Source organism: Lutjanus erythropterus, chromosome 6, assembly GCF_056507025.1.
Source record: "Lutjanus erythropterus isolate fLutEry1 chromosome 6, fLutEry1.hap2, whole genome shotgun sequence".
In the NCBI taxonomy this organism is placed as follows: Eukaryota; Metazoa; Chordata; class Actinopteri; order Lutjaniformes; family Lutjanidae; genus Lutjanus; species Lutjanus erythropterus.
In genome coordinates, this window is record NC_139322.1 from 43029377 (window position 1) to 43041310 (window position 11934).

At 39.8% G+C, this 11934-nt stretch overlaps 1 protein-coding gene across 1 annotated transcript; it reads left to right on the plus strand.

The window, feature by feature from the left end:
* Positions 1-436: 436 nt before the first annotated feature.
* LOC146326245 (beta-lactamase-like protein 1) lies at positions 437-11652 on the plus strand. Its single transcript, XM_084720090.1, has 7 exons — positions 437-632; positions 782-920; positions 4236-4339; positions 4432-4589; positions 5029-5234; positions 9941-10046; positions 10201-11652. Exons 2-7 carry the CDS (start codon positions 815-817, stop codon positions 11177-11179), a joined length of 1659 nt encoding a protein of 552 aa, XP_084576216.1. The 5' UTR covers positions 437-632; positions 782-814; the 3' UTR covers positions 11180-11652.
* The last annotated feature ends 282 nt before the right edge of the window (positions 11653-11934 follow it).

An 11934-nucleotide genomic window follows, 5' to 3' on the forward strand; every position in this document is an offset into this window, starting at 1 on the left:
CGTAATTAGTTACTTCCACCCTTGATTATACACATGAACTATTCTCCAGCTTATGAGAAACTGTTCCCCTGCAGTGGCATGATGGGTCTACATGGCACTTTTCTGTTAAGGGAGCTGTAAGATTTAACCAAAAATATGTTTAGTTCTTCTCTTCATGCTGCTCTTATTGTTCATTTCTGGTATACCTTCATTCATTTCCACATGATACTTAACCCTCGCTTGTAATATGGTGATGAAGAGCATCCACCAATGGATAAGTGATGCGTGCATGGAATTAACCCCACAGAATGTGAGATGATTTGATTGCAGAGGATGAGTGCTTAGCAGGTTGCAATTCAGCGCTCCTTACATTTGGCTCTGCAGCTGAATCTCCCAGCAGATTATGATGTCATGTTGGAGTGGGAATAGAATGAGCCTTCCCTCTGGAGCCAGGGATCATAGCCAGGATTAAGTACATCTAGGTGGTGGTTTTGTGTCCAGTGAATGCTCAGGAGCAGTGGTGCTGACTTCATGCAGTCCTTCTGGTGTCTATCCTGTGGACCTCGCAGGAAATGAAACTGGATTTTTTGCGATCTGAAGAAGAATAATGCAGAGATCATGAGAGACATCTGACACCTGTTTTTGCTCTTTAGGTAAGATGGTAAGATTTGTCCTGCAGATGCTGTTTGTGACGTCATCAGGTTTTTTCTTCTTCTGCCAAACCAATCATTTTACATGTCAACATAAAAAGACAAATGTTATCAAAACATGCCTTAAGATTAATATCTGGGTTTTTTTCTAGACTGTCTTCTGCCCATACCAGGCAGTAAGCAAGATGAAGGTGAAATGGACCATGCTGGGCATGGTTGTCTTCCTTCTGCTGTCCGTGGTCATGACCTGCTGCTTCATATGGCAGTATAGGATGCCAAAGCTGAAAACAGGTAAAATTGACTGAGTCAGTCACAGTGAGAAACACATGGTGTCCCTTTAGTGACACATTAGACCCCCTGAATGCCTCAACAGCAAGATTTGGAGGGGCTATTTGGAATATTTGTCTCTAAAATGTCTTTTAAAAGCTTGCCATGTCCACTGTTTATCATTCAAATAGCAAAACATTAATTCACATATATGAATACAGAAAAATGTGGTGTTTTTATGTTTTTATATTGCCATTGAATACCTGTTTGTTTATGCTAAGACCTTCTTTGCCCATGTGTGGTGCTGCTGCAAATGGTCCACAATTCAAATGTTGTGCAGTTTAGAAAACCTAACATTACTCCATACAACTTGAAACGCAGTGTTTTTTTTTCTGCTTCATTATCACACACTTGGTTATAAATACAGACTTAAGACTTATATATTGTGTATTGAGTCTGTATAGGACATTAGTGAGGGGGTGGCCTGCAATTACCACCACGGTGGAGCCAACATAGAGTTAAACCCTCAGAACACCCACACACAGACTTTTTTAAGACACAGGTTACGTTTTTCTGACCTGGAACTACTTTTGTCTTTCCTTAGCCTCTTTGGTGTAATTGCTCGTCTGCAGGAGCAACAGCAGGATTACACAAAGATGGAAATAGTAGCAGCAGGATTAGCAGCCACGTTAAAGCAGTCTTTAACTCCTGCTGAGAGATGGGAGGAGGAGGGAAGGTGGATGTTTCTGGATAGAATGCTCATGCTTTGTATGTGACATGAATGTGAATTTGTCTCAGGGACAGCTCAATGTTCAGGCTGGATTGTATGACTGTGTCAAACACTGTGCCTGGAGGAATCAGTGAGTCACATCATAAAGATTTATAACCTCATAGCCCTGGGAAAAAGAGCTGAACAACACGATTGTTTTATGGCTTTATATGGTGGATTCTTGTTATAACAAAACCCACTGTCTGCTACCACTATCACTATTGCTTTGGTTTTTAGCATAATAATTGTAATACCTGTATTTAATTCAGTATATTAATCTGTAGAATACTGTCTTAATGCAAGAATGTATTAGATAATTAAATAAATAAACTGTTATCCAAATGGACAGGAATTTTATCTCACTTTTTTTTTTAGTCCAAAAACACTGCTGGAGTTTCACAGGAAACAACACTGCAGAATCTCCCAAACAATGGAAGTGAATGGTGACCAATTTCCAAACATAAAAGAACAACAGAATAAATCATAAAATGCCTGCATACTACTTGTCAAAATGATGTTGATGAAAATTATGTAAAATGATGCAGTATCCATTAATTATGGTAGTATAGTTGTGAAAGTAACAATCTTATAAAAAAAATGAAGTGCTCTTTCTAACCTGTGTTCTGTTTGAAATTTGGCTTGCAGCAAAACCAGAGTGTTCAGTGTTTTTTCTATACTAGCACTGTATGCAGGATCTTAATATTTAAAAAAAAAAAGGACCAGAAATTTGTTTTCTTTTTGCTGTGGTACCGAAAAAAATATCAAGTGTAGCTATTTTAGCCAGAGATTTGATACAAGACGGTTCAAACTTGCCAAATTCCATGATGACAGAGCCAGTCGTTGGACCAGAAATATGTTCAATATTAACTCCTTCAACAGTCTTTTCTTTTCATTTTTTAAAACATGTGTTTAAAGGAGCAATTCTCCCCAAAATCAAAAATACATATTTTTCCTCTAGTCTGTAGTGCTATTTATCCATGTAGATTTTTTGTACGAGTTGTAGAGTTTTGGAGATATTAGTCATAAAGATGTCTGCCTTCTCTCTGATATAATGGAGAAAATAAAAAAAAACTATGTCTCTTTCCAAAAATGATAACCTGTTACTCTGGAAAATCCACACACCTTGTTGTGAGCAGTGGCATGTAGGAACTACTTTCTTTCTATTCTTTCTACAGCAAAAAGGCAGTAGTTCATAAAGGAAACTGCTAAAAACAAGGTCTGCAGATTGTCTTGAGTAACTGAGTCATGATTTTTAGAAAGACACACTGGTTTTGAATTTTTCAAGCATATTTTTTTGGCACTTTGAGCTCTACAAGCCATTAGGTCCCCTTACACAGGAGAAAAGGCAGACATTTCTACAGACGATATCTCCAAAACTCTGCAACTCACACCAAAAACATCTAGATGGATAAATGGCACTACAGGTCAGGGGAAAAAAATATGTATTTTTGATTTTGGGGGTGAATTGTCCCTTTAAACACACATGATAGAGAGAAGTGGACTTGTTGGAAGTTATGTTTTGTCATATTGACTCAGCTAGGCTAGCAATTTCCTCCTCTTCCAGTCTTTGCGATAAGCTAAGCTAACAGGTCCTGGAACTAGTCTGCCATTGTGTCGGATGCATATTGATCTTCTAATCTAAATGTAGGATTCAGAACAGACAGACAAATTCCCTAAAGGTCAAAATCTTAAAATGTTTGGGTTGAATACACTGGATCTGAGGTGCCATGCTACATCAAATTCAAAAGGTTAACCACAGTAAAACCAGTCTTAATGTGCATCTCTGCTTGTAAAGTTAGAGTGTATAACCTTGCATGACACACAGACAAATCCAGCCACTGCTTCGGTGTCTGCTGGTTGTGTCTAGAGGGGAACCCCAAATTTGCAAGATTTTCCCAGTATTTGTCAAAATGTTCACTCTCATGAGATTTTGTGGGTCTGGGGTTCCCTTCTCGACACCGTGTCTGCTGTTGCCTGCTGACAGTAACAACATAGATAACTAGATTGATGACATTAAACAGCGGCCCTCAGTAACTGATGAAGGTTCCTTTTAGGATGGTGATATTAATGTTTTAAAATTTTACACAGTAGTTAGACATTGGTTGTGACAACAGCCAGACCACCTCCCTCACATTTAAGTGATAAAGTACTGTGTAATATATATATATAAATATATATGAATTCATATTTTCAACCAGGCATTCAAGGTTTTCAGGAACAAAGTTCCTTCCTATTAATATTTTTGATCCTCTAACACATGGTGGTCCTCTGTACACTCAGTGAATCTCTGTAGACTCTCTGCTCTCAGACAGCAGCTCTCTTCATCAAGTAAAGGTTTGTTTTTATAAAGTTGAAATTTGACTGAAAAGTATCATTACATAAAAAGTAAGTGTAAAAGTAGACAGTTGTAAAGTTCTTATCTTGGCTTGCATTCATTCAAACTGATACTGTAGGGAGACACCACCTCAGCAATGGCAGCTTGTTAATTTCTGGTGTTTTGGCAGATTCATTCAAGTTGTGTCTGACTGTTTCAGATATGATGAGACTGCCTGTGTTCCTCTTTTCCACAGAGGTGGTTATAAAAAAAATGACAGCAGAAGAGATGTGCCCTCACTTCCCTGAGCCTGTGCCCCTCAAACATCCCATCACATCACTGAGGGTAGCCTTAGAAAAGGTAAATATCTTTCAATTTTTTTCTAATTCATATTAAAGTGTAGATATTCTTTGTATAGCTATATTGAGTCTGACTGAAGTTTCTCTTCACAGATAGATATACTCCTGAGATCAAGCATTCACACAACCAAGTTGCCAGCCATATCTGCCATTGTGGTTTTAAATGACTCTGTTCTGTGGAATGGAAACTTTGGCAAGAAGAACATAAGCGACCCCTCCTCGTCTGCACCCAATGAGTACACAGTGTACAGGTGAGATTTATAGAGTGTGGAACAGGTGTGTGGCAGATTAAAATAAAATATGACATAGATATGTAAAAAGGGAAGTGGTGATTTGTCTACATGCCAAATACTTAGTTATTAATATTATGAGCCCTAAAAGCTGCTCAGCCAGACCATAATATAATAATCATTAGCACACATGCACTGCAGCCTGATTCTTCTGTTGGATATTACAGTACATTTGATCTGAGCCTTTAGTCAGAATTAGGGGTAGGGGTTAGGATTAGACCTCATGTGTATTAGGTAAACTACATATAGGAGCTGTGATCAATGGGACTGAACCACTCACTAAATGAAGTGCTTAAGTCTGATCTGTTCAGCAGTGGGGATGCTATATATTATTAAACCAGCATACATTTATTTAATCAAGCAGAATGTATTGCATTCACTATAAGCACTGTGATTGCAGAATTGCAAGCCTCTCTAAGATCTTCCCCACACTGATGCTTTACAAACTGTGGGAGGATGGCCTGCTGGACTCTCTGGATGACCCCCTGGAGAAGTATGTGGACAACTTCACCATCAAGAACCCACTGGGGAAAAGTGGGGGGCAAGTATCCTCATCAATCCGCTCTCCTGGACTGACCCTGCGCAGGATGGCAAGCCAGCTCTCTGGTAACCCCACAATCTGTTTTAATGACATCATGGCCATCTTTGATTCATCTTCAGCACAGGAACAAACATCAAAGTGTAGCCTGCTCCCAGAACTCTGAATCCCTGCCATCACATCTGACTTGTCCAGTCATTAAAATAGGTTCAGGTTCAGAGCTTAGCAGGCGGGATTATATACTCAAGATGGTATCATGGTTAGCTATAGCCTGGCATTGCCAGACTGGGACCGTTCAGTTCATTTTTGATTTCCAAGAGGCATTATCAATATGTGCAGAGCAAAATGCCTCTGGACACAGTTGGATCTCAAAATGGTGTCACAGCCATCCTTGTATTACAGCTAAACAGTACACAAAAATACAGACAAGTGACAAATTCCAACTCCAAAACCAGAATGCTTGACCCCTACAATGAGGGGATTCAGTGGCTATCATGCTTTTGCTAGCATGGTTTGGGTCCTTTGTCCCCTTAGATGGAATGGTCAAATCAGTACAAATCACCTCTATCCTATGATCTACACTGATGGGAGTGGTCTCCTCCAAGACGACAGGTCCAACATCCACAATGCATGAGGGGTCACTGAATAGCTTGTTGAGTGAAAAAGATGTGAATCAGATGCTCTGGTGGCACAGACCCCAGATCTCATCCTAACTATCCCTAATTGGAGGTTTTGGATCATTTTAAATAGCGCCCGCAATCACCATCATCAAAACACCAAATGTGGGAATATGTTTTGGAATAGAGGACAGAGTCAATGCCAAGGTGCACTGAAGCTGTTCTGATGGCACGTGGTGGCAAAACAGGCATACCTATGTTTCACACTAAACAAGGTGATGAAGCCAAAATGCAAACAGAGCAGACTAGTACATGTTTAGAGATATCAAAAAAAGAGTATGTTCAATAGGCTGACAGGTCAAAACCACAAAGTCTAAAAGACAAAATCAAAAATACAAAAGTGATAGACAAGTCTGAGCACTGGGGATAAATATAAAAGAACAGCATGAAGACTAAATAGACACAAACTAATCAGACACAGGTAAAACAAATGGTGATCAAAAGAGGCGGGCAAATGACAAAAATAAACGTACAAAATAAAACAGGAAATAACTCAGAAATTCTAACCATGACACCTTGCTAAGACAATTTATGGTGATTTTTCCATTGATTGGACATCCACCTAATTCTGGAAAAAAAATAATCTGTGAAACATAGGCAGAGCAGTATCATCACCATGATCCATATTTGATCAACACTGTCTAGTTTTACAGTTTGATCTGAGTTTCAAGAGCCTGATGTGTTGAGCAGGATACAACTGAGACTGGAAACTGGATACAACTGAACAGACTTACAACCAATCAGGGCCCTGTTTCCCAGAGCGTCCTTAGCACTATGTGCATCATAAGCTGTACCTTACGGTCTCCTTTAAGCTTACAGATTGTTTCCCAGATTCTCCTTAGCGCAGGTATACCCTCTGGAGGTTTACCTTTCAGAAGGGTGGTCTGAACCACTGGTAAGCTGTCCCCTAATGATGCATTCCATTCATCCTGTCACAGTTTTAGCTTTATTAAGCCAGCATGCTTTTCAAATGGACAGTTGCAGTATAGTTCACATCTAGGCTACTCCAACAAATTACATCATTAGTTTAAAATTATCTTCATGAAAATTAATTAATGTTCCTGTGCAGAACACATCATGGGAATGTTGTCATTTAATCTGTCTATTGTTAACATGATGGTAGCATAAAAAATATAGAATCTATTTATAACACTAATCCAATTTGTGATTTTTTTTTTAATGTAATGGAGCAAACTGAGGATATGGCTTTTCTGACTGTCTGGTTAGGCTATAGTAGCCTGAACCCCAGACTGACCTTGAGTGCTGAACACTTCCAGCAGAGGACCACAGTGCTGACAGAGACCACATAGGCATGCATGCATGTGCATGTGTGCGCATGTACACATACAAACACACTGCAATTACACGTGGAAATGCTGCTACAGGTGCCTTTTGTGTGATGACAACAAATTTGTATTAGACCTTTTGTTTGTATGAGAACAAAATCATTCACCCATTGAGCTCTATCATTTATCCTGACCTTTCAACAAGTCTCAGACTGTCATATGTCTTGATTCATTTTATATTTTGAAGGTTATAAGCTACATTTATTGGAACTAGGTCTTGTCTGGACTCTTCAATAGATGATGCAGATGATCTTTAGTAGTCATAGCTTCCTCTGTTGAAATATTAGATTGAGTAAAATTGATTATGGCAACTCTTGTTATGTTAAAACATCATTTATGAGCCTTTACAAGTGATCAATCCATGTGTCCACACAGTGAAAGACAGCTTACAGCTAAAGGACAGCCTGGGAAAAAAAGTTCCTTTGTTAAGGTATACCTCAGAGACCTTGGTAGAACACCAAGGTACATCCTAACATGCAACCCAGAGCAGTTAAGTATCTTTATCAAGATTAACATCCTGTATCAGTCATCGTACAGAACCTGCCCAATATTAAATAAACAGTTGGCCCAACTGGATCCAAGGCTGGTAGAATGCTATCTGAATGAAAGAGGTCACATGAGCTTGGCAGATTTGTCTGTCAGTTCATGTGGAGAATAAAAGAGATGAGAGGCACTGAACAAAATGCAATGTCAGAACTCATCTTGTATTGTGTGATGACAATTTAGATTTTTATTCATACCTGCATTCATATGCAGATATCTGTGTAGAGATGAGCTTGGATGGCCACACAGGAGTGGGAGTAACTAATTACTAATACTCAAGTTACTGTAATTAAGTTTTTTATTTATTTTTTTTTTGGGGGGGGGGGTTACTTGTATTTTTATGAGTACATTTTCAAGTCTGTACTTTTCCTTATACTTAAATATACATTATATGCAGGACATATGGACAAAAAACTAAACACTGCAACAACACAACTTTGCAGAAAGGGTATGAATTTAACCAATTAAGAGTGTATTCATGGATATTTCATTTGACATTGAAACTTGAGGAAAAACTGACAGAACTAAACAAAGAAAAGTGTGATAAATGATTATAACAGAGCTGTTATGTTGTGTAATGGTTGGTTCCACTTTCTGTCTTGTTACATCGCAGTCAATTAGCTCAACAGCAGTTTGTGAGGAATCACTCTGGTTTAAAAGTAGGTCTAGACTCTTATACTGGACACTGTGTGATTCTTTTTTCAGGACACATCTCCACCACCCACAACAGCACCTTAGCTAACCTGGACTCACATGAACACAGAGAGGAGCTATAATTATACTGAGCTGGAGCTAATCAGCTCTGTGCTTTGTGAAAAGAAGGGATTAACTGAGGGGGAGGCCCTGCTGAGAGTAGAAGTCTGCACAAAGACTCAAACCACAACACAGATTTATTGAAGAGGTTACGTGCTAACACTTGCTAACATTGCAGCCACAGTGCTGGACAAGTTGAAATGTTGACCTGATGAGGGCAGTAGGTGAAAAGTAAGAGGATCACTGAAGTTATTTTAATTCACCCTGAAGGAAACATGAATGTCTGAACTAAATTTCAAGGCAATCCAATCAAGAGTAGTTGAGACATTTCACTCTGAACCAAAAAAGGAAAAATCAGAGGATATTTCCTCCTCTCAAATCAGAGGATATTTCCTTTTTGGATCATGAAAGTCTGAGATGATTTGGGGCCAAATTAATTGATTAACCAATGGATTGACCAACACTACACCCCTAGAGCCACAGCTAGGGTGTCTAAAAAGTCTCAACAGGGCTTTCACATTACACTTAGCCCCAGGATAATGGAGCTGTTAGCCCTAGGCTAGCTTTCACACTGGCACAATCCTGGTATATTCCAAAGTGGACTAACCCCGACTTTAGCCTGGGGCTAGCTGGTCCTGCTCTGGAGCAGATTTAGCCCCGAGTTTGTGCAGTTATCCCCTGAGAATAGACCAAACCCAGGGTTAAAATCTGCCAATGTGAAATGGGACTAAAAGGCCAGAAGAGTATTCATGGGAAATTCTAAAATGTTAAAATCAGTTGCTGTACCAACCTACTTTTCATGCAGGGCTAGAAGAAGGGCAGTGTGAATCACATAGCTCTGGCCTTATCTTAGCCCTGGGTTAAAAATGTGTGTGTGAAAAAGGACTAAGTTGTCCCTGGGTTAATAAATTAATTAGTTAATGTGGATTTACCATACCCATTTTTGTAAAGGGATATTAAGACAGCACATTTAAATTCAGACCAGTGGAACAAAAACCCTGTCCAGTAAGTCAGTCACATCAGTGCCATTCAAATACTGTCAGAAACTCATTGCACCACGTTGCATTCATAGCTTATCCACTGAGCTTTCAAGTGAGTGCTCTTTGGGATGCATCCCTGGAGCAGCAACTTTTGAAATGTTGTTTAACCTAGCTACTTGCTTAAGCTGTTTATCACTCTGTTTATTGAGGTCAAGTCTTCCTGTTTGTTTGAAAAGTGAGCAAATGAAGGGATAGCGTGTTCTGTTTACATATTAACAGAGAAACTGTCATGCTAAGAGGTGCATGAAGTGGCGGGTTAAATTCTTACAAATTATCTCTGAAATGTTTTCATGTATGATAACAGCACAGCACAGTGCCTTCTTTAAAGCCGCCAGTGCATTCATGAATTCATGAACAGCCAAACAGATTTATTCACCAGGTTTACTCACTGAGGTTTTTCTTAATGTTTTGACAGGGTTACCCAGAAGATTAAGGTCAACTAATCTCCTTTGGAGTGGAGACACAGAGGCAGCCCTTAATTTGTTACAGGATGATGTCCTCATTGCAGATCCAGGCACCAAGTAAGACCTCTAGTATTGCTCTATTTTTGACAGTGATGATTTTAGACAATCAGTGCATCTCTATGTTCTGAAAGGAAAGAGTGGGAGGATGTCTATTTATAGCACTTTTGCTATTTTTTATCCAGAGTGAACATTTGTGTTTCTTTTCCTTCAGATGCCACTACAGCAATGTTGCTTTTTCCTTATTTGCTAACATCTTGGCCCAAAAGGTGGCTGGCACAGACTTTGAGAGCTGGGTGTCTGACAACATTCTGGAACAACTCAGCATGGATGACACTGGTTTCAACATAACTTCAGCCATTCAGAAGCAGATGGCTGTGGGTGTGTACAGCAATGGCCAGCCAGCTCCCCTCTACAACCTGAGCTGGTACCGACCTGCAGGCCAGATGTATTCCACAGCAGCTGACATGGCCAAACTCATGATGGCTCTTCTAGGCAGTTACAATGGGAATCTGCTCCGCAAGGACACCCTAAACACCATGCTGACCCCCATCTTCAGATGCCACAGCAGCTACTTCGCCAACTCCACCGGCACACCGTGGGAGATCAATGAGCAGTTTGGCTATGATGTAGTGAGGAAGGATGGAGACTTGGATGGTTATGCAGCCACCCTCTCCCTGGTGCCACGGCTCAAGCTGGGTATGGTGGTCCTGATGGCAGGGGTTCGGCCTGTGGACCAGGACCTGGTGCGCCAGGCCTACAGCTATCTCATCCCTGCAGTGGAAAGTGCCTTCAGGGACACTCCACAAACCCTCAGACCACCGCCCAACCCAGCTCCATATGTGGGTTTCTTCACTTACAGGAATATGACTTTCTATGAGATTAAGGTAGACTCAGACAGGGTGCTGGTGATGCAGCAGTTTGGACCACAGGTGGACACAACTGTGCCATCCAAGTACAAAACTATTCGACTGGATTATCTGCAGGACAGGGTGTTCAGGGTGGTGTTTGAGAGCCCATATCCTTGCAAGCTGAAGGTAAACAGTGCGTCAGTCTCTCTGGAGACACAGGACAGACAGCTCTTCAACTTTTATCCCTTCAATAAGAAAGGTGTGTCACCAGGGTTTGATTCCCCAGGACTCAACACTTACAGGGTAACGAGGATAGCTGGCAGACCATACTTTACTTCATAAGATATCAAGGACAGATGCAAAACTTGGGAGTTTTCGACTGTTGGGTCAGTGTGCATATGGTGTTATGGGATGTCTTGCTATGGTTGATGTCATTAATCTGAACTTGTATTTTAATATTATTATATACTATTGTAATATTATTATTATATACTAATTCTATCATTTAGTCTTGTTAAAATCTCCAAAGGATTCACTGAACATCATTCGTCTGTTAACCGCAACAAGCAAAACTGATGTAAATGTTTACTGTAAATGTAATGTTTGTTTCATGGACAGTGTGGTAATATTCCTCCTCAATTTTTAAGTGCCTACAGTGTGACCTGGAAAAAGGAAAAATCACAGGTGATTGAAATGTCAAGTGGTCAAGTTTTTCAAGTTTCACCAGGGAAGCATGAAACCATCTTGTCTATGTACAATAAACAGGAAATTTACAAGATCAGATGCTAAATAAAATGCATATTATGAACATTAAAGTGTTTATTAAGTGTTAATTAAGTTCTTATGAAGTTTTCTACATATTGGTAGACAGTTACACTTATATGACCAGTGCAATATGTAACACCCATACTGGGACGGGTCAGGCTGTATTTATCACATATTTCATGAGCTTACATTGGGCTTGGGCTGAAGTCATGATGCATCTCCCATTCAGCATTTCTTTCCCTAACCCTTCTGAAGATAAGGATATTTTTAATAATATTTTAGGACTAATCAGCTTTTTTAAAAAAAGAAAAGAAAAAAACAACAACAACATT

Excerpts from the sequence above, each read along its gene's own strand:
- LOC146326245 (XM_084720090.1), top strand. The coding sequence starts at position 815 with ATGAAGGTGAAATGGACCATGCTGGGCATGGTTGTCTTCCTTCTGCTG. Across the intron at positions 921-4,235 it reads GATGCCAAAGCTGAAAACAG|AGGTGGTTATAAAAAAAATG; the intron begins GTAAAATTGACT and ends TCTTTTCCACAG. Across the intron at positions 10,047-10,200 it reads ATTGCAGATCCAGGCACCAA|ATGCCACTACAGCAATGTTG; the intron begins GTAAGACCTCTA and ends CTTTTCCTTCAG.